At 52.1% G+C, this 23,827-nt stretch overlaps 1 protein-coding gene across 4 annotated transcripts in view; it reads left to right on the forward strand.

The window, feature by feature from the left end:
• The window catches only part of SPOCD1 (SPOC domain containing 1), a 45,404-nt gene extending 21,845 nt beyond the window's left edge, over positions 1–23,559 (forward strand). For 3 of the 4 annotated variants that reach the window (XM_072609883.1, XM_072609885.1, XM_072609884.1), the window contains 12 exons: positions 206–379; positions 10,566–10,662; positions 12,096–12,234; positions 13,391–13,550; positions 13,806–13,922; positions 17,243–17,368; positions 17,842–17,968; positions 18,394–18,574; positions 18,748–18,898; positions 19,172–19,261; positions 20,034–20,220; positions 22,292–23,559. In XM_072609883.1, coding sequence (XP_072465984.1) covers positions 206–379; positions 10,566–10,662; positions 12,096–12,234; positions 13,391–13,550; positions 13,806–13,922; positions 17,243–17,368; positions 17,842–17,968; positions 18,394–18,574; positions 18,748–18,898; positions 19,172–19,261; positions 20,034–20,220; positions 22,292–23,280 — 2,538 coding nt within the window. In that variant the 3' untranslated portion in view covers positions 23,281–23,559. The remainder of the gene's footprint in view (positions 1–205; positions 380–10,565; positions 10,663–12,095; positions 12,235–13,390; positions 13,551–13,805; positions 13,923–17,242; positions 17,369–17,841; positions 17,969–18,393; positions 18,575–18,747; positions 18,899–19,171; positions 19,262–20,033; positions 20,221–22,291) is intronic. The other variant, XM_072609886.1, reaches the window with a different exon arrangement.
• Positions 23,560–23,827: the final 268 nt, after the last annotated feature.

A 23,827-nucleotide genomic window follows, 5' to 3' on the forward strand; every position in this document is an offset into this window, starting at 1 on the left:
TTAGTGGCTCTGCCCTCCCCAGGTTCGTGTGTGTGTGTGTGTGCGCGCGCATGCGCGTGTGTGTTTGATTTTTGGTAGTAATCTAGGAAAGGGGAGAAGATAGGGGACTGAGGTTTGGGTTGGTGTGACCCAAGGCCCCTCTCTCCTGAAGAGGGGGCCAATCATTGGAAGTGTCTCTTCCCCACATACCTTTTTCTTCTCTCAGTTAGGGTCTGGGTCATCAGTCAGACTCCTGGGGGCTGTCAGCCAAGCATGGGAACCCACAGAGCCACCACAGTTGGAAGAATTGGAGGACCTCTCAGAAGCCAGCTCAGAGGCACCTTCCCAGGGATCCCAGCTTCCCTCCTGTTGGGCCGAGGGTCCGCCACAGGAAAGAGGGGTAAGGCAGCCCTGCTTCAGTGTGCATGGCTGGGGCTTGTCCCTTACAGTGTTAGGGCTCACACAGAAGCACTTCCGATATGATCCACCATACTTTGTGTCTTTTGGCTGGATCCTACTGTGATCTAATGTCAAGTCCTTTCTTCCTTCTACTCAGAATTCAGTCCCGTTCAAGAAACGTTTAGTAAATGCCTATTGTGTACAGAGCACAGTGCTAGATTCAGCGGGAGAAGCAAAATTCAGATGAGCCACAGTCCTTATTTCCAGAGTGCTCACAGTCTAATAAGGAGTTAAGAAGTACACAGCAATGAATAACTGGAATGCATGATATCACATATGTAATGTTATGTGATACATACTACAGAACATCACATGAGAAGGCCTTAGGGTCATTTGAGGTCTGGGAGGGAAGGCTAGACTACCTGGAGGGGATCTAGAAAGGCATCCAGTAAGAGGTGTCATCTGAGCTAGCCTTTTAAGGAATGGCCTGAGCAAAGGGGACTGAGGCCAAGGGATGGAGAACAGGGGGAGGGGGGAATCAGCAGGGCCTTGTTCTGTTTAGCTCTAGATCATAGAAATGCATAAGACCATACAAGACTGGAAAGGCAGGTGGGCACTAGATTATGTAGGGCCTTGAATGCCAGGAAATATGAAGAATTCCTGTTTTTTGTCGAGTTTTAAAGTTCCTGAAGCACGTGCCTCCCCACAACCTAGTGAGAACAAGCCCTTTCCCATCTGTTTGCTCATCTGTTTATGCTAGAACAGACTGCTGCTGGTTATAGTCACTGTGGGCTTTGTGTATATATCTTTCTTTTTTTCTTTATCAATAGCTGAAGACATTTGCCTTATTAATTGCTTTCTTGGCTAATGAATATTGCTAACATAATTGCTTCTCTGGCTAATGAATGTGATCAGGGTTGTAATTAATATAGAGCAACAGGTTTCAAAATCCCTTTTCAAACTAACTGTGCCAACAGGCCCGGCCTGCTTGTCCCTGTGAGCCCCTCCACCTTGGGGCCCAGGCTCCTGTGATAGGCAGGATGCTCCCCACCCCTTTCCCCTCAGGAACGTCATGGAGTGGGTAGCATTAGCAACACCTGGGCTCAAATCTCAGCTTTGCAGTCTACCAGCTTTGTGGCTTGGGGCACAGTCTTAACTTCTCCGGACCTCCATGTGCTCAGTATCCTGTCATTTGGAGAGAGCTCCACAAGATCATCTCCAAGGTTTGGAAAGAGCATTTGTTTTGGAATCAAAGGACCTGGGTTCAAATCCAACTTCTGCTGCTTCCTCTCTCTATGACCTTGGACAAATCACGTGCTCCTCTGGGCCTCAGTTTTATCATCTGTACAAATGAGGAAGCTGGACTAGGTGACCTCTGCAGGCCCTTCCAGCACTAAATCTAGGCTGCTTTGTCCTTTGAGAGGGAGCATAAGACTTGGGATCTAGTTGGCTCCTTGTCTGACCCCTCCAATGTCATCTTGGGGTGAGGGGGGGCTGCTGCCAGCGTTGCTCTGAACCCAAGCTCCTGCCTTCCCTTGCCCGGGCCTGGCTTCTGGCTGACAAATGCTGCTTTGTGATTTCGCCAGGGTCGACATCCCCCTAATACTTGATTTGTAGTAACTGGCTGGCATTTTTACTCGTCAGAAACTGTCTGCCCTTTTCTCCAGAACAGCTCTCCTGGGTTCTTTGTTATCCTCACAAATATTGCTTTGGGCATCTGTCATATCCTCATGTCTGTTTCCTCTTGTGTTGGAGGAGGGGGATACAGTGAGGAGGGATTTAGGCATGCAGAGTTGAGGGAGGGAGGGGAATGGATGAAGAGAGGGGGATGGGTGAAGGGAGGGGGATGGATGAAGGGAGGAGGCTCCAGAAGCCATTTAGTGGGATAAAGAGCTTAGAAGAATTAAAGTCACAGACCCTCAGGAGCCTTCTCATCCCACCCAAACATGACTGGAGAGTTTGTGCATTTCACTGGGTTCTTTCTGTCTTGTTTTTGTTTTTTACTGTCCAGCCATGTGGGATCATGGCATTCAGAGACAGAAGGACCTTAAAGGTTAACTGAGGCATAGAGAGGAGAAGGGTCTTGCTCAAGGTCACACAGACCATATGTCAGGCTTTTAGGCCAGATTTTCTGACTCCAGACCCACTGCTCTTGCTACTGGACCACACTGACCCCTGTGCTAAGTACGGTTGGTTCATTGGCAAAACATTCAGCTGCTCCTAGCTTGGGGGAAGGTCATCTGTTGGGCAGAGAAAGGCCCATGGCCTGTTGTCCATCTGTAAAACTGCATGGAGGCCATAAGGAAGTCTTACTATTCATTGAATCAAAGATGTGACTCATATGTCCTTCTTCCTCCTCATCCTCCCTCTTTGTCTGTCTCAGGGAAGCACCATGCCCTGGACCATCTGAGCAGCCTCCTCAGCACACATTGATGGACTTTCCCTTTGAGCCAACTGGGCCAACTATAGCCCTCAAGCTCGCCAGGCCTCAGTCCCGCCCACGTCCTTGAAATGCCAGGGAGGGTGTCTCTCATGTAATGCTTCAACGCAGGGATAGTTCTTCTGAGTCTCAACTCATCACCCTATCCCTTGTCTTAAAAAGGTCAGAATGAACTGCCTGGCATCTGATGGCTGGTAACACCTCTTTGACCCTGTGCCCCCAAGGCTTGGTATCCTCCCAGTGCTTGGCAGGGAGCAGTCACAGCAGCTTACCCGACTGCTGTACTCTGTCTTCTTCCCTTTTCCCTCTTTCCCCCTTTCTCCCTTTTCCTTTTTCTCTCTCCCCTTCTCTTCCTTCTTTCTCCCCTTCCCACATTTATCAAGTAACTACTGCATAGCCCTGAGCTAGGGAATACATAAAACCTAGAAAAGGCGTGCAGCCTGCCTTTACAGAGCTCTCAGTCCATTAGGGAAATGAGCCAAACACAACCGACCAATATGAGTTCTGATAAAGTGTTCCCAGTGGGGGCTCAGGACAAGCTTTAGGAAAAGATGGTATTTCTGCTGTACTGAAGAAAATGGGCGACATTAGCACTAGCCAAGGCTCTTTTTCTTAGGCTCAGTCATGGCCTTCCTAGAGTGTGAATGAGCTGGCCTCCAGCTGGCCATGTGGCTCTTGGCTCCAGACCCCATGGGGAAGTGGAGGAAAGCATTCCCCAGGGGTGGAGCCAGGCTGGCAGAGGGAGGAGGCTGGAAGCTAACTTCAGCCTCTCAGATCTGGAACCATGAAGGGAGGAGGTCTGCCCAGGTGAGTTAGGGGATTGCTTTGCTAGGGGCAGGCAGGATTGAGCTCAGTAAATGGGAAAAACAGACACTTCAGAGGTGGTTTCCCCTCCTGAGGAAACTGAGGAAAGGACCCCCCCCCCAAAAAAAAAAAAAACCTGGCACATTTAATAGCAGCAGCTCACAGCAGCCCTGGGAGGTGGTCATCCCAGATATCACCATCCCAGGGAAAGTGACTTGTCCAAGGCCTCACAGCTGATAACCTGGCAGAACAGGGATTGCCCTTGAGGTTTCCTGCCCCAAGTCCAGTGTTCTTCATTGAATCTCACTGAAGTTAAAGGAGGAGACTGTCTCCTGTATCTACTGGCAGTGTCTGTCCCCAAACAGCCAGGTGGCCAGGCAGAGGTCTGGGGGGGTTAAGGCTGCTCCAGGCAGCTCATTCTTGGGGAAGGCCAGACTGTGTGTGTGTGTGTGGGGGGGCAGGCTGTAGGGAGGAGGGAGAAGCACTTACTATGTTCAACTAGCTGTACAGATAGTGTCTTACTTGTTCCCTGGTTCCTGGAGCCTTTGCTTTTTTGGGAAATATCCCTGAGGCTTTGTGGAACTGACTCTGTCTGGGATTAGTGCTTTACACCAGAACTATAACAAGAACTTCTTCACCTGAGGCATAAACAATTGGGGGAGATGGTAGCAAACAGCAGAGGGAAGAAAGGGGGTCACCCCTATGGGGATGGGGGGAAAGTGGTCTCCAGGAGAAGGGGACTGCAGTGACAGAATCCTGTGGGAGGGGAGTAAAGAGGAAGCTCCCTCTCCCCCATTTTGTTCCCTTAAAGCCCTATGCCCCCCCCCCACCCCTGTTAATAACCTGCCTTACATAAAGACAGCAATAAATGTTTATTGAATTAATTTGGGAAGATAGGAGTTAATTGAGCCCAAGGTCCTCAGATTCTTGCCTTGGCCCATTTGGTCCCTGGAAGTTTCAGTTCTGGGTCAGGTGGTAGGGTTCAAGGTTCATTCCTTAGAGGTAGCTGCAAGATATTGGTTGTGGACAAATCCAGAGCCAGAGGTGAGTTTGCTTGTATCCATGATGCCCAGCAGGCCAGTGCTTTTCTCCATCGGGGATCTGGGAAGGAGATTTTGGGTCCAGCTCCTCTTACTGACCTACAGGGCCATGCCTGACTGATCAGCAAGCCAATTTCAAGTCTGTCTACTGGCCTGGATCAGCAGCGAATTTGGAGTAGCCAAAGCCTGCCGTTGGAGCTGCCCCCAGGGATGCTTGGGCTTGCCACGTCATGGGAAGTAGACAGTGAGGCATCAGGGGTCCAAGACCCCTGGAGGAGAACTGGGGAGGCAGGAATCCTTGCACAATCCTCACCCAGCTCAAAATAGTGTTGCTTTTGACCAAGGGCCAGATAAGGTCTCCATAGTTCAAGGCACGTGAATAAGTACTGGTTGATTGATTTGATTGCTTGAATACTTTTGCTTGGGCTCATTCATTCCCTCATTCACGGAGCAAAGCTAACCACAATGAGATCTTTTTTTAAATTTTAATTTATTTTTTCAGTGGACAAAAATTTACCTCTTCCATTCACCTTCCCCCTTAAATTTTGTTTTTGACAATGGGACCTTTAAAATAAATTATAAAAATAACAATAGAACAAAATTAGAATGAGTTTCTGAGTGGGAGAAGAGGTCATATTTTGGGGCGGATTTCACAGAAAGGAATCATCAGATGACTACAGGAAAGGCGACAGCAGCAGCTGGGGAGTAGAGCTCTGAGAAGAGCTGGGAGACCCTGGCTCTCAGTAGCTGCATGACCCTGGGCAAGTCACTAGACCTCTCTAGAGGCAGCACAGCCTGGGGGGAAAGAGCCAGCTGGCCTTGGAGTTGGGAATTCTGGGTTCAAATCTGTCCCTTAACATCTCAGTGCCTCAGCCAGGTTAATCTATGTTGATACGGAAGGGGCCTCCCACGGTGCTCTCTGGGCTGATGGAATTACAGGTCCAATAATGGGATGTTTGCTTGTCTGTAAGGTGAAAATGATGAGACTTGGGACATCTCTGCTGTTGGGAGGTGAATGCCAGCTTCCCGGGGCCTGATGGCTTGGGTAGGCTTACGGTGTTTTTTTATGAGTGTCCTGTGGACCATCCAGGAAACAACTGAGCTAAACTCTGGTAGATGGCGGTGTGGGGAGGAGGTGCTCAGCTGCAGCAGCTCACACAAATGACTGACTGAGGCAAAGAGAGGGAGCCCGCCGGGGAATGTCGGCCCAAAATAGCCAGAGGAAGTGCCCATCCCACAGGTGCTTGTGGTGAAAGTGTGTTGCCACCTAGGCAGCTCCGACTTAGCACGGAGTCTGTGTCCACCCCCCATGGTCAGCTGGTACCTTGGCAAGCTTGAAGACCTGCATGAGAGAGCACGCCCACCTTCCTCTCAAGGAGCCACCTTGGGAGATCATCAGAAGTGTTTCCTGACATCAGTCTTCAGTCTGCCTCTATATACATAGAGCAGAAATTCCTTTAGGGAAAAGACACTCTCATTTTTGTCTTTAATTTAGTGGATAGAATGCTGGGCCCAGAGTGAGGAAGACTCCTCTTCCTGAGTTCAAACCTGGACTCACACACTGACGAGCTGTGTGACCCTGGGCAAGTCACCTAACCCCATTTGCCTCAGTTTCTTCATCTGTAAAATGATGTGGAGAAGGAAATGGCAAAGCACTGTAGTATCTCAGCCATGTAAACCCCAGATAGTCATGAAGAATGAGACAGAACTGAAAAAAGCAACTGAACAACAACTGTCTGGTCCATGCTTGCCACCTAAATGATATGGTAACTTGGAAGGTTTTCTGATTCAAAGTGAACGCTTCACAGGGCTGAGTTTTCCTGTGCTCTGCCTGGGACCCACAATGTCTAGAGTATGATGTTAAGCACTGAACTCCACGTGTTAAGACAGATAATGACAAATGAGAGGACATCCAGAAGAAGGTAGCCAAGGTGCAGACCATGTGTGTGGAAAGACCTGGGAATAGCTGGAGAGGTAGATAGAGTCCGGAACCTGGAGTCAGGTTCAAATCCAGTCTTAGGTACTTAGTATCCGTGTGATCTTGGCCAAGTCACTTCACCTCTGTCTTCATCAGTAAAATGGGGATAATAATAACACCCACCTCCCAGGGGGTAGTTTGTGAAGCTCAAATGAGATAATATTTATGAAGTCCTTAGCACAGTCATTCACAGAGTAGGGACTCTACATGTGAGGAGAGAAGACTCCGAAGGGATAGAACCACAGAACTTTTAAGTGTCTGAAGGGTCCTCCTCTGGAAGAAAGATGTGTTCTTCTGGGCCCAGAAGGCAGAACTAGGAGTAGTGAGGTAAAGAGGCTAAGAGACACCTTTTGGCTTTGTGGAAGGGAAGATTTCCTAACTATTAGGGTCTGTCCAGGAGTAAAATTGGGTTCTGTGGAAGATAGCGTCCCAGAAGGTGTCAGTAATGTTGTAGAGGAGTGCTTCCTGGTCAGGCACATTGGATTCTATGGTCTTTCAGGTCCCTGTCCACTCAGGCTTTTTTTTTTTTTTTTTAAGGAAAACAAAATCTATTCTTGGTTTTCAACATTCACTTCCATATGATTTTGAGTTCTAGATTTTCTCCCCCTCCCTTCCTTCCTCTATCTCCAAGACGACATGCAGTCTGATACTGTAGGCTCTACTTCTGCATTCATAGTGAACGTATTTCCACATTAGTTGTGTTGTAAAAAATGAGAACTAATGGGAGAAACCACAAGAAAGAAGAAACAGACAAAAAAAGAGAGCCAATGGTCTGCTTGGGTTTGCATTCAGACTCCACAGTTCTCTCTCTGGATGTGGGAGCGTTTCCCATCATGAGCCTTTTGGAGTTGTCTTAGATCCTTGCATCGCTGTGAAAGGCTAAGTCCATCACAGTCTGTCATCGCACATGCTCACTGTTACTGTGTACAGTGTTCTCCTGGTTCTGCTCACTTTGCTCAGTATCAGTTCACATAAGTCTCTCCAGGTTTCTCTGAAGTCTGTCTGCTCATCATTTCTTATAGCACAATAGTATTCCATTATATTTGTATACCACAACTTGTTCAGTCATCTCTCAGTTGGTGGCCATCCCCTCAACTTCCAATTCTTGGCCACCACAAAAAGAGCTGCTATAAATATTTTTGTTCATGGTCCTTTCCCCTTTTTTACGATCTTTTTGGGATACAGACCTAGAAGTGCTATTGCTGGGTCAAAGGGTAGGCACAGTTTTATAGCCCTTTGGGCATAGTTCCAAATTGTTCTCCAGAATGATTGGATCAGTTCACAACTCCACCAACAATGCCTTCTACTTGGACTTTCTGTGTTCTATCAATCAACAAGCAAAGTCTTATAGTGGCACATGGTGTGCCAGGCACTAGACGTTGAATGAGTCCTTGTCCCCAAGGACCGTACATTGTACTAGAGGGATACAGCCTGTTCACAGATAAGGAAATGCAGGCTCTGCACAAAATAAATGCATTTCAGAGTGATTGGGGTGGGGGGAGGCAAGGAGGAAAGAAGCCTTGACAAGTGGTAATATCAGAAAAGGAGGAGGCAACCGTGGAAGTGAGCCTTGAAGGGAGCTGGGGCAAAGGGGAGGAAGGAGGGCCTTCCAGGGAGGGGGGACAGCTGGTACAAAGTCTGGGGGTGGGAGATGGGGTGTTATGTGCAGGAATCACCGAGTCAGCCAATTTAGCTGATGTTTAGAAAGCCTGAGGGGGGTTATTGTGCGCCCAGCCTAGGGAGGTGGGCAGGAGCCAGATTGTGAAGGACTTTACATAAAGAACATGGGAGTCTGTATTTGATCCTAAAGGCGATGGGAAGTTTGAGAAGCTTCTAGAATTGGTCAGTATGGTGGTCAGATCTGTGCTGGAGGGATGGCGCTTTGGGGGCTAGAGGGGGCAAAGCTGGGTGGGAGCAGAGGAACAGGGATGCAGGAGTACCTTCGGCAAGGAGCCTTCCCAGGCCTCCCCTCCAGTACCATGGCTCATGTCTGCAATGATTTGTCTGCATGTCAGCTCCTTGTTGGCCTGGGAGCTTCTTGAGAACAGGGCTGTCTGTGACCTTTCTTTGCATCCCCAGCACCTAGCACAGGCCTGGTGTGTAGGATGACAACTGCTAACTGCTGAGCTGATCAGAGTAGGGTGGTTGTCTGCTGAGTAGTGAGGCGGGGATGGATGAGAGAGAATGGAGAAGACCTGGCAACTGATTGGATCTCATTGTTGGAGAAGAGGGAAAAGTCAAGGACAGTTCCAAGATTATGAACCTGTGTGACTAGAGGAGCAGGAGCAGAGGGGAAGCTGGGGGAAGATGACGAGCTTGCTTCGAATGAATGTCTGAGGGACCTATGGCCCACTCAGGTAGAGGTATCCAGTGGGAAGGTGGGGATAGAGGCCTGAAACTCAGATGAGGCCTGGATGTGTAGGTCTGGGAGTCACTTGCATGGAGATGGCAGTTAAGTCAGTGGGAGCTAATGAAATTCCCCAGAGGGAGGGTAGAGTGAGAGGAGAGAACAGAACCTTGGGGGTATACATACATGTTAGGGCAGGAAATGTTGGATGAACCTATAAAGAAGACTGAGAAAGACCAGTGTCCCCAGGGGGAAGAGAGCCAGGACAGAGCAGTATCATGAGACCCTGGGAGCAAGGCATGGGGAGCAGGGGCACGTGCTACTGAAAGGCCAAGAAGGGAATGGTTGGGGGAAGACTGCTGCATTTATCAGCAAAAAGATCACTAGGGCCTTGGAGATGACAGCTTCAGCCCCATAGGAAAGGAAGACAGATTGCAAGGAGCTAACAAGAGAGTAGGAGGTAAAAAAGTAGATGCAGTGAGTGTAGAAGGTCTTTTTTTAGGAGTTAGGCCTGTGAAAGAGAGGTGAGTAAAGGGAGCAATAGCTTCTGGGGATGGTGAGGACAAGTCCAGGGTTTTACCACCAGGTTCATAGGCAGCAGAGGATGAATTAGGACAAGGAGAAGTTGAAGGTTAGGTCACTAGAGAAGACTCAATGGGTCATGCCCCTGGAAGAGATGAGAGAGGATGGGATACAAGGGTACAAGTAGGAGGATTGGCCTGGGCAAGAAAGAGGGCATCTGTGAGACTGGAGCAAAGGAGAGGAAGCTGGGGGTGGTACTGAAAGCAGAAAGGAGAAGGAGCTTCCCTAATTGACCATGGCCTTCATCCATTCAGTGAAGCATAACACCAGGAAGGAGTTGGGAGGTGTTGGTGTGGCTGCTGGAGAAGAGAAGGCTTGGAGCAGAGACCATACAGGAATGCAGTAGGGTCAGTCAGAGCAGAACAGGCTGAGGCAGTGAGGGCCCAGTTAAACTCTGTAGTGGACTGGGTCAGCTCTGATTTTTCCACCTTTAGCAGGAATGAAGAAGGCGGTTGGTAGGAGAGTTTGCAGGAAGGAGATGAGCAACCCTGACCTCACCAGCTGAGGCCTCCCTTTGGGCACCAGAAAAACCCTCCTCCTCAGTTGTATTGTCTCAAGGTGGCCCAGCTCCCTTGGGGCAATGGGGCTTTAGGATGCAGGGTATGCTGAAAGAGGCTGGGTCTGAGCCTTGAGTGGACGCCTCTTCTAGTTCTTTGCTTCTGTGCTTCTGTGAGGGGATGGGGAAAAGAGAGGACATCAGTGGAAGAAGGTGAGTGGATGGACTTTGGCTCCCACCTTCTGGAGAGCTTGTGAGTTCCAAGAGGGTGTGGACGATGTTATTGTTAAATTGTCTATCTCTCTCCAGGGCCGGCCCACAGTAGGTATTTGATAAATGTTTGTTGAATGAATGACTGGGAATGTGGGGTAGCAGCAGAGCCCCCTCCCCTGGCCTCTGCCCGTTCTTTGGCCTCCTTGCATTCTCTCCTGGAAGTGTCTGTGCTCACTGCCTCCTTCTCCCTTTTCCGTTCATCTCTGCTCTGATGGCTGATTCCAAAGGCAACCAAAGATGTCTTCAAGGAAGGGGAGAAGAAGCTGCTCTCGCAGCCGGGCAGAGCCTCTGTGCCCAGGCCCGCAGAGAAGTCACTGAACCCAGGTAAGCATGTGTGCCCCACTCCAGTCAGCAGGCCTGGACACCTGAAAGGAGGAGGGGGAGAGGCTACTGGGAGGAAGCAGGTTCTGAGGCTTCCATCGCTCCATAGGGTTCAGAGCTGGGAAGACACTGTCGGGGCTGCTAGGTGGGTCTGGAGTCAGGAAGACCTGAGTTTGAATCCTGCCTCAGACACATACTGGCGAATTGTTCAACCCCCCTCAGCCTCAGTTTCCTCATCTGTAAAATGGGGATAATTATAGCACCTCTGTCACAGGGATGTTGTGAGAATCAAATAAGATTGGTCTAGCCCTCTTCATTTTACAGAGAGGGAGACTGACGCCAGGGTGGGGAGTGATTTCCTTAGTCTCACAGGCAGCAGTGGCAGAGCTGGCTGTGGAACCTGAGCCTCTTATTGCGAATCTTGCACCTCTAGTAACCACTATGCCCTGTGGTTTCCCCATCTGTAAAATGAATGGTTTGGGTTGGCTGGTCTTGATAGCACCTTCTGGCTCTCGAAGTCTAGGTGGTGGGGAGGGGGTGGGCCTCCCTGCCGTGCTTGGTTCAGACTGTCCTTGAGAGACTCTATTAATGCTGTCACCCACCTCTTCCTTGGAGGCGATGTCCACCGGGAAGCTCGGCATTCCATACTCAGGAAGGGCTGGAGGAGCAGGCCTCTCCTTCCTCCCAGAGATGCTGAGTAGGTAGGAGAGAGGAGGCTCCTAGCTCCTCTTTCTCAGAGAACTGAGGAGCTCAGGACAGGGTAAGAGCAGTGGGCTGCGCCTCTGAGTATGGAACCCATGGGCTTCTGGGGGTTGCTTCTGGCCTGGCCCCTACTGGGAATGGAGGTGGAAGACCCAAGCCAAGTGAAAGTCAGTGGGCCTCTCATTCCTTCTGTGTCAGGAGCCACTTGGACCCTGCCTTTGAGGTGAGGGCAACCATCAGGGTGGCACCAGATGCCAAAGAATGAGTAATAGTAACTCCTGTTTGGAGGAGGCAAGGTGAGATAGTAGCAAGAGCTCCACATTTGGAATCAGGAGATCTGGGTTCAAACTTTGACTCGTTAATCATATGACCTTGGACAAGTCAGTTACCTTCTCCCAGCCTCATCTGTAAAATATGGGGATTGGACTAATTTTCAAGGTCCCTTTCAGCACACAGTCTTGCATAGTACTTTAATCCTTGCAAAGCACTTTGGTCCCAGCTCTGGGCAGGATATAGTGCAAATACAAACATACCCATTTTACTGAGAAAGAAACTGAGGCTCCCAGAAAAGGCCACTGAGCCAGTGAAGGGAGATGGTGAACCTAGGTCAGATCTTCACATGTGTGGTGTTCATTGATGGAGGCACGGCAGTTCTCCTGGCCTTCCTTCACCTGAATGCTGAGGCCAGGAGCTCCTTCAAGCCCAAGGCCTGAACCCTTCTCTTGGACTTTCAGCTGAGCACAAGGGACGGGAGCAGAAGAGGCGACCACCCAAGGAGAAGCCTCTGTCTGTACCAGGCCCTTCCCTGCAGCTCTCGGGGGAGCAGGTGCGCAGTGCTGTGGCTGAGTCCCTGAGGGAGGTGCTCTTGAAACGGTGAGGCCCCTTTCTGACCCACCTGGGAGACCCCAGCAATCTGAGGCTGACCTCAGTTTCCCTGCTAGCCTGGCTGCATGTTCTGGTTAGAGTCGTATGGAACCTCAGAGAGCATCTTATCCAGTTCCTCACTTTAGAGAGGGGGAAAGAGGGATCTTCCAGGGCACTTATGAAATGTTGAAGTGTGGGCAGACATGCCCAGTTCTTTGGGGACTCCCTGGTTGGGAAGGGGGCCACAGGCACACATGAATAAGGCACATAATAATAGGGTACGGAGACAAGAGGCAAGGGGGATACAGAAGCAGATGACATGATGAAGGGATGCAGGGGATGGGTTGGCGAAGGGAGGCAGGCAGCGTGAGGAAGAGGAAGGGGAGAGGCAGAGGCAGAGACCATGGCTCCAGTGACTGTGGATTATAATTAGAAGCACAGGACAGCCTGTAGAGGGAAGAGGGTTTGGGGGACAGGGGTTTCAGGTCTCATTTTCATAGGTTTTTGGGGGGAGCAGACCAATTTGTGCCATGTTGGGGTTAGTTCATTGACATACCGAAATTGTCTTGAAGTTATTGTTAAAACTTCAAAGTTAACATATCCACATCATCTTGAAATTATGAGTAACATTTGATATTCTGCTGGTCCTACTGCAAAGGTCTGGAACTGGTCCATATTTTTTAAATGACTGGGATTATTCAGGATTGGGGAACATCTGCTGTTTGAGACACTGGGCAAAGGTAGTGGGGTCTTAGGGGACAAACCCAGGATGTGGAGTTTGAAGAGAACTCTCACATGGCCCATCCTGCCAGCCAGGCTCCTCTCTCAAGGGGACAGAAGGTCTGGGAGCAGGCCCAGTTCTCCTGTTTACTGTCTGCGTGACCTTGGGCAAAGCATTCACTTCCCTAGGTCTCAGTCTCCCCATTTATAAAATGAGAGACTTGGACTAGGTGGTCTCTATAGTCTAGTTCGGGAAGGGTGCCCTGGTCTTTGGATCAGGGGCTAAACAATCAAAATTGAAAAAAACGATCAAGCACTTGACCTTTATGATAAAATACCAGCCCAGTCCACCAAATAATGAGCAGTTGGCAGCCAGAGGCCTACGATCTCCCATGCAGGGGCCCTGCCCTGGTCTCTTCCCACCTGTGACCTCTGCCTTTCCCAGGCTGCAGGAGCCTGCCAACCTGGCTGTGGGTGAGGAGGCTGTGAGGGGCATTGCTGCCAACATCGAGGCTGCCATCTTTGACCTCATGCAGTGTACCGACTACCGCTACAAGACCAAATACCGAAGCCTGGTGTTCAACCTGAGAGATCCCAGGAACAAGGTGAGCTGGGGCTGGCAGAGGTGGGGGGCGGTGAGGAGCAGGTGGAGAAAGTCCTATCCAAGGCCGTCACGGGGGACCCTTCACTCTGAGTGCTACAGAGGAGATTTTGGCCGGGGCGCAGGCTCTCTGAGGGGAGTATTGGGCATGTGACCTTGGACAAGTCCCCGCCATGGCTCGTCTCCTAGCCTTCACCACTGGAAATTTATTGTGAGTCCTGGGGGCCGGTTGGCCTATTGTGGCCATTGGTACTTGCAGGACCTGTTCCTCCAGGTGATCCGAGGAGACATCACCCCGCAGGGCCTGGTGCGAATGAGTGCCACTGAGCTGGCTTCCCAAGAGCTGGCAGAGTGGCGGGACCGAGAGGTGAAGCACGTGAGTGACTGAGCCAAGCCCACAGCTGGAGGTGGGGACAGGGAGATGGGGGATGGAGGGGAGGGATGAAGTGATGGAGAGGTGGGAGGCTGAGATCCCGAGAAAGGCCCAAGTCAGGGGGAAGCCAGACTTGGTGGGTGGGGGAAGAGTTATGAGGCCCTGCAGTCACAAGGACCTTAGAAGCAAAGAAATCCTGAGATAGAGAACCACAGGGAGCCTATGCTGTGTTGGGGACAGGGGTGGGGTTTGGAGGGGGAGCCAAAGGGTCAAATCTAGCTCCACTCTGACATCTACTTTGGGAGGAAGATGCTTTATAAATCCTCAAGTGCCTTGGGAATGCCAGTGGTTGTTATAATAGGGCAGCTAAGTGATTCCTGGAACCAAGGGGGCAAAACCAGGGTCTTGCTCCTGAGAGGCCTGGTCCTCACATCTAGGTTTGGCCTTGCAAATACTAGACACCTAATGGTCGGTCAGTTGTAGTCCTTGTTCTCGAGGAGGACCAACTTGACATCATCATGATAGAGTCAAGGTACATTGGATCTGACTGTGGCTGATCAGACCAACATGAGCTCGGAATGCTCTACCACAGGTTGGGTACAGATAGGCCATGTGAATATTTGGGGTGGATTCTCTAAATTTGTTCATCTTGTTTTTCTTTTGAGGTACTTCGATTCTGTTCTGCTCACAGAGCACAACCCCTTCTCTGATGAGGGCATTCCATCCATGCTGGACAGCTAGTGTCTCCTATGTTACACAATCAGTTCCAAAGTTCTTAAGAGAGACCTTGTATTGTCAATAAAGGTCATTATCACTGAGCTTTGAGATCTTCCTAGAGAGGACAGGCAGCCAGAGAGCACCTGCTTGAATAGATACAGAGGCTTCTACTGGGGAGATCTGTCAGCAGGTCACCAAGATTAAGATAATTCATTCATTTGTAAAATCCTAGAATCTGACTTGGAAAGGATCTGAGAGGCCACCGAACCAGACTATATCTAAGTAGGACTTCCTTGTGCAACATTCCCAGTGAATGGTCATTTAACTCTTTCTTGGTCACCCCTGATAACAGGGAACTCATTACCTTGCAAAATAATCCATTCCAGTTTTAGACAGCCCTAGTTGTTAGGAAGTTGTTCCTTACATCGAGCTGAAATCCACTTCACTGCTTCCCCAGTTCCCGCTCATTCTCTCCCTGCTCTCGGGGGTGGAGGGGTGGGGAGGGTGGGGGAGTGGGGGGCGGGGTCAAGCAGGACAAGTCTAATTGCATTGCCACACAGCAGCCCTTCAGATGCTTAAAGACTTGGTGCTCTCTGGGGCCCCTCCCCCCAAGTCTTCACTGCTCTCTGGGCTACACATATTGAATTCCTTCAGCTGATCATCACTTGGCGTGTTGTCCAGCTCCTCCCCATCATGGGGGGGCTGGCAGAATACTGAGTGCCTACACTCCACCGGCAATGCAATCATCTCCTGCCAGGCCTCCCCCACTTCTCCCCCCCACCCACTCTTGCTTTGGATAGATTGAATCGGAGCCTTGCTGCCCACACTTCAAATTCAATATGTTTTATACGGAATTCGTCATCGTCCCCCCCAACCCTACCCCCATTCCTTAGTTCCCTGTGTTTGTTGGTGGTACCATTTCCCTCCTACTCCCCCAGATTCAAGAGCTCATTGTTCAGTCCTCCTACCTCTCCTCCCCATCCCTGCTCCACCCCCCCCCCCATTGAGGTGCCAATTTTCCTACATTCCAAAAACATGTCTCGAATTCCCTTCTCCCCATCCCTCTGTCCCCACCTAGTCCAGCCCCCTCCCCCATCTCCTCTCAGCTGGTCAGCCCCTTCATTTTAGAGTTGAGGAAACTGAGGCCAGCATGGGGAAGGCACTTGTCCATGATCACAGCTGAGGCAGGATTTAAACTCGGATGTTTCTGACCACTGGGCTACCTGGCTGCTCTCATCTCCCCACATCCAACCTTAACACTACAATCTGCCCCTATAATCTTCAATTTAGCTCAGCTTTGAGCATGTCCATCTTCTGCTCAGTGCCTTTCATGGTCTACTGAAAGTCCAAATTCCTGGTGTGGCATTCAAAGCCTTTCCAGCCTTAGGCCCTCTGTCCACCCTATTCAAACTGCACTGTGTGCATTTGTCTAGCCATGTACCTTTTGCTTAGAATGTACTTCTCTCCTTGCACCCCTCCTCAAGAATCCATGTCAGAATTCTTTGCTTCCAAGGCCTCACTCAGGGTCCCCCTCCTCCATGAAGTCTTCCCTGATCCCCCTGAACCTCTCTGACCTCCACTGTGAGGTTGTTTATTTTCCACCTTGTATTCTATTAATAACAACATGTGCCAGCCTGTGAGTGGCTTGTGCTTATGTCCAGGCCCAGGGGTCAGGCTCCTCTTCTCATAATACATAAGGGACAGAAGCCCTGGGGGAGGGCCCAGTTACCTGAGCCACATCCCTTCTCCAGGGTCCAGGCAGCTCCTCCTATGTGAGATGGTTGCCATCCCTCACTCCTCATCACTGTCTTCTGAGAAGACAGTCTTCCCAGGTTTCTGTGGCTGAGAAATCTCATCTCCTAGAGATACTCCAGCTCTGGAGAGCTGTCTTTGCCCTGTCCATCCCTGGCCTCGGAGCCTTTTCAGCCTGACAGATTCCCCTGAATGGCTTTGAGCCCATCACGGTCACCCCTCTGCCACCATGCAGCTTGGGGGGCAGGACAGGGAGGATTGGCAGCCATAGCACCCCCCCCACACACACACAATGGTCCCATTTTATAGATGATGAATGTGAAATGGTTCTAGGAGAAATGATCCCTCAAAGTCAGGCAGTTAGGTGGCCCAAGAAATGGGGCTATAGGGCTCTTTGCGTTAGGCCCTGCTGCCTCCCCCCCAATTATCAGGTCCTACTGAGTCCATTAGTCAGCAGTCTGTAGCAAGTGCTTAGCTAACATGCCTGGCACAGGGTAAGATGCTGCAAAAAGAGAGGAGGAGATATATGTGGCAGACAGTCAGAGAAGTGATGAGACGCCCACAGCTGAAACCAACAGTGGCCGGTGTCTGGTAGACTGAATGAGGGCCCGAGGCAGTCCGAGGGAGGAAAGCAGCAGAGGCAGAGGGGAAGGTCAGAGGAGAGAGGAGTCTTCCTGGAGGAGGAGAGAGGAGTCTTCCTGGAGGAGGGGAGCATGAGCTGGGCTTTTGTGGGCCTGCCGTCCTAGGGGGGAGAGGGACAGCAAAAGGGCAGCCATGGAGCTGATACCAAAGGGGCAGTAGGTGAGGGCCAATCAACAGACCCCATCAAGCCTGGGCCTTCTCTACTGTACCAGGGCTTGGAGATCATTGAGAAGCAGCAGCGAGAGGCTCCAAGCTGTCGGGTCACCAAACTGACCCACAAAGGAGAGATTGAAATCCATCCAGATGTGGACCAGACCCTGACCTTGGAGGACTTGACCGTGAGTGGACGTCACTGTTTGAGCCAGCACTCCCATACCACTCCTACCCTTCAGGCCCTCCATTCTGCTGTTGGCCCCCCCATACCTGTCTTCTTGGGGCTGGGCCAAAAAGAGCATCAGTGGGGGGATGCTAGCCACTGTGGGTGACATCAATTTAATGACTAAAAATGTCAATGAGCAATTCCCAGCCCTGGCAAAAGACTGACAGAAGTCCTGGGTTCTAGTTACACCTTTGCTACCTACTCCCCATGTAGTCTCAGGTCATCAGTTTCTTTCTGTCCGATGAAGGCATTGTCCAAGGTGCTATTTAAGTCCTAGAACAGGGTACTGAGTAGACACGGAGGACAGAAGCAGATTAGGGCTGTGGAGGGGTAGAGGGCTGAGCAAGAGAATGAAATGATGTTTCAGAAAGATTCTCCTCTTGTCTGGGACTCTGGGCATCACTCTTGGCCTCCCCATCCTCCCTTCCCCAGGAGCCGGCCTCCCACCAGGACCTAAGCCTGCGCCCCCAGCCTGGGGCAGCCGAATCTCAGTCTGGCCGGGACACCACGGAGCAGCATGAGAGCCATTTCCTGGACCCTGACTGCCGAGTCTGCATGGGTGGGAGCAGGGCCTGGTGGAGGGGGCAGTTAAGTGTGAACATGTCTCAGGCCAGGAGGGAAGGGCCGGGGCCTGATGATCGTGGGGTGGGAGAAAAAGGACAGAGAGGCTGAGGAGGGGAGGAGGACTGGAGATGGAAGAAGAGGACAGAAAAGGGAAAGGGGCTGGGGGGACCCTTGGGTTAGGGAGCAAGCCACTGCTTGAGTCTGCTGGGGCCTTGGGAGGGTGATGCTCCTCACCAGACCCTGAGAACAGTTGTCCTTCTAAACCACTCTCACCCCACACTGTTGTCACATTAAGGTGAGGGGGAGACTGTAGGTACAGCTGCAGACCCAGGTGGGAATGGCTTTGGCATTCTCTCTTCTCCTCCAGAGCAACCTCAGCTCCTCTGCCCACATCCCAACCCCTCTGTCTGCACTTTACAGGCTGGGAGGCCCCTCGAGGGGGCAGAGGCTTCAATGCACCCAGGAGCACCCCAGCCTCCCGGAGCAGAGTCACTAGCACCCCACAGAGACTCCCTGGCCCTGCTTCCTTGCCTCGAGTAGACACCCCACTACCAGGGATGTCCAAAAGCAGGCCTGGCACTCGGACCCAGCCCCAGGACAGGTTTGGGAAGGGCTTGGGAGGTTAGGCATTGGGGAAACAGGGGGGTTTGGAGATGCTCCAATGAAGGCACAGGGTCACATCAGCATTCCTCCAGGGCCAGAGGGGCCAGCTAGCTAGGAGGGAATGGAGGGGAGCGGGATCAGCCCACCAGATTCTGTTTTGCTCTGTCCCAGGCCTGAGCTGGCCCCCTGCCCAAGGCAGACTCCAAAGCCGAAGGCCTTGCAGGGCCAGCTATTGTGGGAAGGTGCCATGGAAATGTTCTCCATCAAGCGATTTGCCACCAAAGCCTTTCTGGTTCATGGCTACAGCAGCCAGCTTATCCAGGTAACCTCAAGGCTTCTCTCCCTCCCCCTTCTTTTCTCCCCCTATTTCCTCCCTGTCTTTTTCCTAACTTCTTTCTTCCACCTCCCCTGCTTCCTCATTGTTTTTCCCTTCTCCCTGGGGAAGTCTGGGTGTACCCCCCTGGTCTCCATGAGCAGCCTGGGGACCCAACCGTGAGGATTCTCTTTGCTTGCCTTTTCTCAGCAGTACTCCCCTGAAACTGGTAGTCACCAGCACCCAAGCTAACTAATCCATTTACCCTCCCACCCCTTGCAGGCTTTGCCCAAGGTGATTCGCTCCTCAGGGTGTGTTGTCCCTGAAGTTGTCTGGGATTACTTGGACAGCATCTGGCCATCAGAAGCCAAGGTACTGCGAAGCTAAGGCTGGCCCATCACCCTAGTCTGTGTGTGAGTGTTCCCAAGGCTGCCCTGGCCTCACCTGCAGGCATCTTTGGCCTAGAGCAGGCTGGTTGAGCCTAACCTCTTAGCCTGTTCCACACCCATTCTAGCCATGTGCCTAGGCCTGGCAGAAAAGACAGAAGGCCCTGGGATACAAGGGACAGTGAAATAAGAGGGAAGGAACAGTCCTGGTCGCCTAGCCTGCTGAGATCCGGGGGGGGGGGGGGGGGGGGGGGGCAGGGGGCAGGGAAGATTCCTTATCACCGGTGGGGATGGGACAGGCTTCGGGGATAAGGGGTCCCTGGACTGGAGCAGTAAGAGAGGGAAGGACTTGAGCCCACAGATTTGGATCCGAGGCCATTCCAGCCATGGGAGTTGGCTTCAGGAAGGGCCCAGATGGGAGAGAGGGCAGGGTGAGAGCGTGGGATGAAGAGCGCTTGAGCTTGGCTGGGACACAGAGGTCAGCGGTGTGAGATAAAGCTGGGAAAGTGAGTTGGAGCCAGATTGTGGTGGGCCTTGAATGCCAAGATCCGGAGTTTCTCCTTTTTTGGGTAGACAATGGAAGGTTTTAGAATTGCATGGTGACAGGCTCAGTGCTATTCATTAAGAGGATTACTCAAGCAGCCCGTGAAAAGATGAATTGGAGAAGAGAGAGACAGGAGGGGGGAGATGAGCTGGGAGGCTCCTTCCTTTCTTCCCCTGCTCCTCCTACTCCTCATGCTTCCTGCTGTCTCCCTTAGGACATCAGCGTGCTCCGCCTGTGCCCTCGTGGGGCCCGGGATGCCCAGAATTACAACATGCTCTACTCGTACCTCAACAACAAGCAACGCTATGGCATGGTGGCCAGTGAGCACCTGGACATGTTCCTGGTGCCCCTGCCAGCTTTCCAGCCTGTGCCCCCCAAGCTGCGCCCTCTGGGAGGCCCAGGTATGGTCTGCCAGTGAAGAGGTCTGAATGGAACGTGTGGTCAAACAAGGTGCCTGCTCAAGGGCAGGGTGGGGGAGGCCTGACAGAACAGCTCCAGGGAGAAAGAGCTGGGGGTCTTAGCTGGCCAGCTCAGTAGAAGTCATTAGTATGGTTTGACCACCCCAAATGCCAGCTCAGCCTTCAGTGGCATTAATAATGGTGTCCTGGTCAGAATGAGGCCATTGATGATCTCCCTATATTTTCCCCTGGTCTGTTGGGCTCCGTTTTTAGCATCACATTCCAGGATGGACAACAGTGAGCAGCTGGGGGAGGCAGAGGAGAGTGAGGAAGATGGGCAGGGGGCCCCAAGCTGGGCCTGATTTACAAAGAAGAGTTGCAGGAACTGGGAGTGATTAGTCTCTAGAAGAGGAACAATTTATGGGGGAGGGCATAGAAACTGTCTTGGAGTGTCCACAGGGCTGGATTAGCTTTGTTCTGCTTGGCCCCTGGGACCAGTGGGTAGATGTTTGAGAGAGGCAGTACACAGAACTGTTTGGAGGTGAAGGATTTCCTTGGAGGACACAGGTTCCCCTCCTCCTGGAGGGCCTCTCTCTATGACTGGATCCATCATAGATACAGACCTGGGGGGGTGGGGCCTCCAAGGCCACCTAGGCCCAACTCTTCATTTTACAAATGGAGAAGTGGAGCTGTCCAAGGTCACACAGGCAGATATCATGGCATGTGTGTGGTAGAGACGGTTTGAAGCCAGGTCCTCTGACTGGAAAGCCAGTACTCTGGAGCATGGACTGTGTCTGCAGTTATGGGCCTGACCCTGTGCTAGGCAAGGGGAGAACAGATGTCACAGTGACACAAAGTCCCTGCCTTGGGGAGCCCATGTTCTCTTGGGTACCATGGGTTCACAGGATGTAGACACAGGGCAGATCTCTGATTTCTGAGGCAAAGGGAAGTCAAAACCACAGGGAGTCACCTGGGGTCAATTGGTCAGTCAGCATTTATTAAGTGCCTACTACGTGCTAAGCAGTGGGAATACTCAGAAAGGCACAAGGCAGGCCAGGTTAAGGGGATAGGGGTGGGGCAGCTGGCAGAGTCAGCTCTTGTCAGAGGGGCTCTGTGTGGTGCTGAGGCCCCAGGTCAGGCTGCCTTTCACATACCAGATCCAAAGTAAATCCACAATGGTTTGGGAAGGGATGCATCAGTCCTGGAGCTGATCTCTGAAGGGAATGGGCTTCTAAGAGGGTGAGCGAGGCAGTCTGCCAGGCATAGGAGGCAGACTGCAAAGGTACTAGGGAGGGAGATGTCTGGATCATTGACCAGTGGGTAGTTTTGGTTTGAGTGTAGACAGTGTTGTGGAGGTGGCAGGGTGGTGGGCAGTTGGAGGAGGAAGGAGGGGTAAGGTGTAATCATCTTAGAAAGGTAGGCTGCAGCCAGACTGTGCCAATGGCTAAGGCTCTGGATTTGAATTGAGCTTGACCTCAGAGGCAGTCTTGTCTCATGTTAGCTGTGTGACCCTGGGCAAGTCACCTGACATCTGGGTGCCTCATTTCCTTATCTGTAAAATGGGGGAGTTGGATTCAATGCTCTCCTAAGGCCACTACCAGCTGTATGATCCCATCTATGGCCATCTATGGGCAGTCTCTGAAGCCCTTCAGGCCACATGGTCAACCCTACACTTTTGGCAGTTGCGGGGAGGATGGCTTAGAGCAGGTTGGATGACTCTTGGCAATGTCCTAGTACAGGGGAGTCCTGTTCCATGGGAGTCCTGTTCCATAGCTCCCTTCCATCTCTTGACATTTTGTGATCCTGGGAACAATATCACTGTTTTTGAATATTTGACCTCAGGGCAGGGCCATAGCTATGGTGAGGCACCTGGGGCTCTGCCAGAGGGTGCTGAACTTGGAAATGTCCAAAAGCACTCAGTCCCAAAATATAGAAACAACAGAGCTTACTACCTGGTTAACAAGAATTTCCAGTTGCTCTTTGGTCACTGTTTTCTGCTGGAGTTTTCAAGGGGTGATCCTGGGGACCATCATTTCAGGGTCTCCTCCCTCCCTCACCCTTTGTGTCCCCTCAGGCCTGGAAGTCACTCATTGCAGCCTAGTGCTGGGTTTGATCCTGCCCAAGGCACCGCCAGGTGACTCCCGGCTAAATGGGGCCAGCCCCCTGCAGGAGAAGAAACGCAAGACAGTGACCTTTAAGGAGACGGTGGAGACAAAGTGCTACTCACCAGGGTTCAGAAGACTAGATCAGCTTTCCAAACCTGGGCCTTCCTGGGCCCCAAGGCCCAGCCTGCAGGGTCCCCCATCCTGGGAAAGTGTTTCAGCTGATCTCTTGGAAGAGGTGTCTGGGCATGTGGAGCAGGAGCAGCTGGACAGAGGGAGGGGACCCTATGACCTCCCCTTCTGCTGCCAACAGAAAACTGAGGGCCCAGGACCTGATGGTTCCTGCCCCCTGGGCAGCCTGGCCCCCCCAGATCCCCTACCCAGTTGGGATCAGCTCAACTCCAGGGGAAGGTTTCAGGGTCAGCGAGCCCAGCCATTGGCAGATGGTACAGGCCCAGGGCTGCTGCCTCTCAGTGCACCCTTACAGCCCGAGTGCGGAGGCCTGACTCCGGAGCTAGGTGCCCTCGGCCTCCTCCAGCTGGCCGGCTTGTTCCACTTTGGCAGCCCCCCAGCAGTGGCCCCGGCGCCAGCCCCCAACCTGCTCTCCCACCCCTCAGCTGCCGACTGTTACCATGCCTATCCTGACCACGCTGCTACCACCTGTCCCCACAGCACTGGTGGTGCCGTGTGCCCTCCCACTCCCACACCCCTCCTTCCTGCCGGGGAAGCCCTATCCCTCATTCAGCACCTCGAGGCCCTGGTGAAGATGAATAGCCAGCTGCAGGCCTCCTTGCAGATGTCTGCGCCAGACCCCTCCCTTCCTGGACCTGGGGCTGCAGGGGCCCCAGGGCCCATGCAGCTGGAGCACCCAGGTGGTGAGACAGAGAACCATGCAGGTCCACCACCTCCCCTCTTCCTGGCTCCCTTTTGTGAATCTGACCAGCCACCTCCTGGCTATTGAACACTCCCCCAGGGAGCCTCTTGTGCCAATGGGGTTTAAGGCCCCCATTGTCCTCCTCCTAGGTATGATGGGCTCAGACCCTTCAGGGTCCGCTAAGGGATACAGTCAGGCCCTAGTGGCATCTGGAGCTGGGAGGGGGCTGTGCCTTCCCCATCCTCCAAGTGAGGCTTGAGCCACTTTCTAGGCCAGGGTGCCCAGGGGGTAGGCACCAGCACCTACATGTTGGCATTTCCTGTTCTGCTTGTTTTTGTTCAGGGTTCAATAAAAAGTATCCACAAACCTTTCAGTGTTTCCTATCCCATGGCTGGGGTCTCTGTGCACAGGTTAGGGTGGGGTGGCCTGGGAACCCTGCCTCCACACCCAGATGGGCCTATGGGGCACATGTGGTTGATGAATGCTGTGTCAGGCACTGGGGCAGGGGTAGGGGTGGCCCTGGAGCAGAGTCTTGAGAGAGGAGGATTCCAGGAGCAGAGGTAAGACAGGAGCTTTCTGGCATGGGCTGGGGAGGCTGGGGGGTGCCCTGGGGAGATGGAGAGTCCAGGTGGCA

This window comes from Notamacropus eugenii, chromosome 5 (assembly GCF_028372415.1).
Source record: "Notamacropus eugenii isolate mMacEug1 chromosome 5, mMacEug1.pri_v2, whole genome shotgun sequence".
NCBI lineage: Eukaryota > Metazoa > Chordata > Mammalia > Diprotodontia > Macropodidae > Notamacropus > Notamacropus eugenii.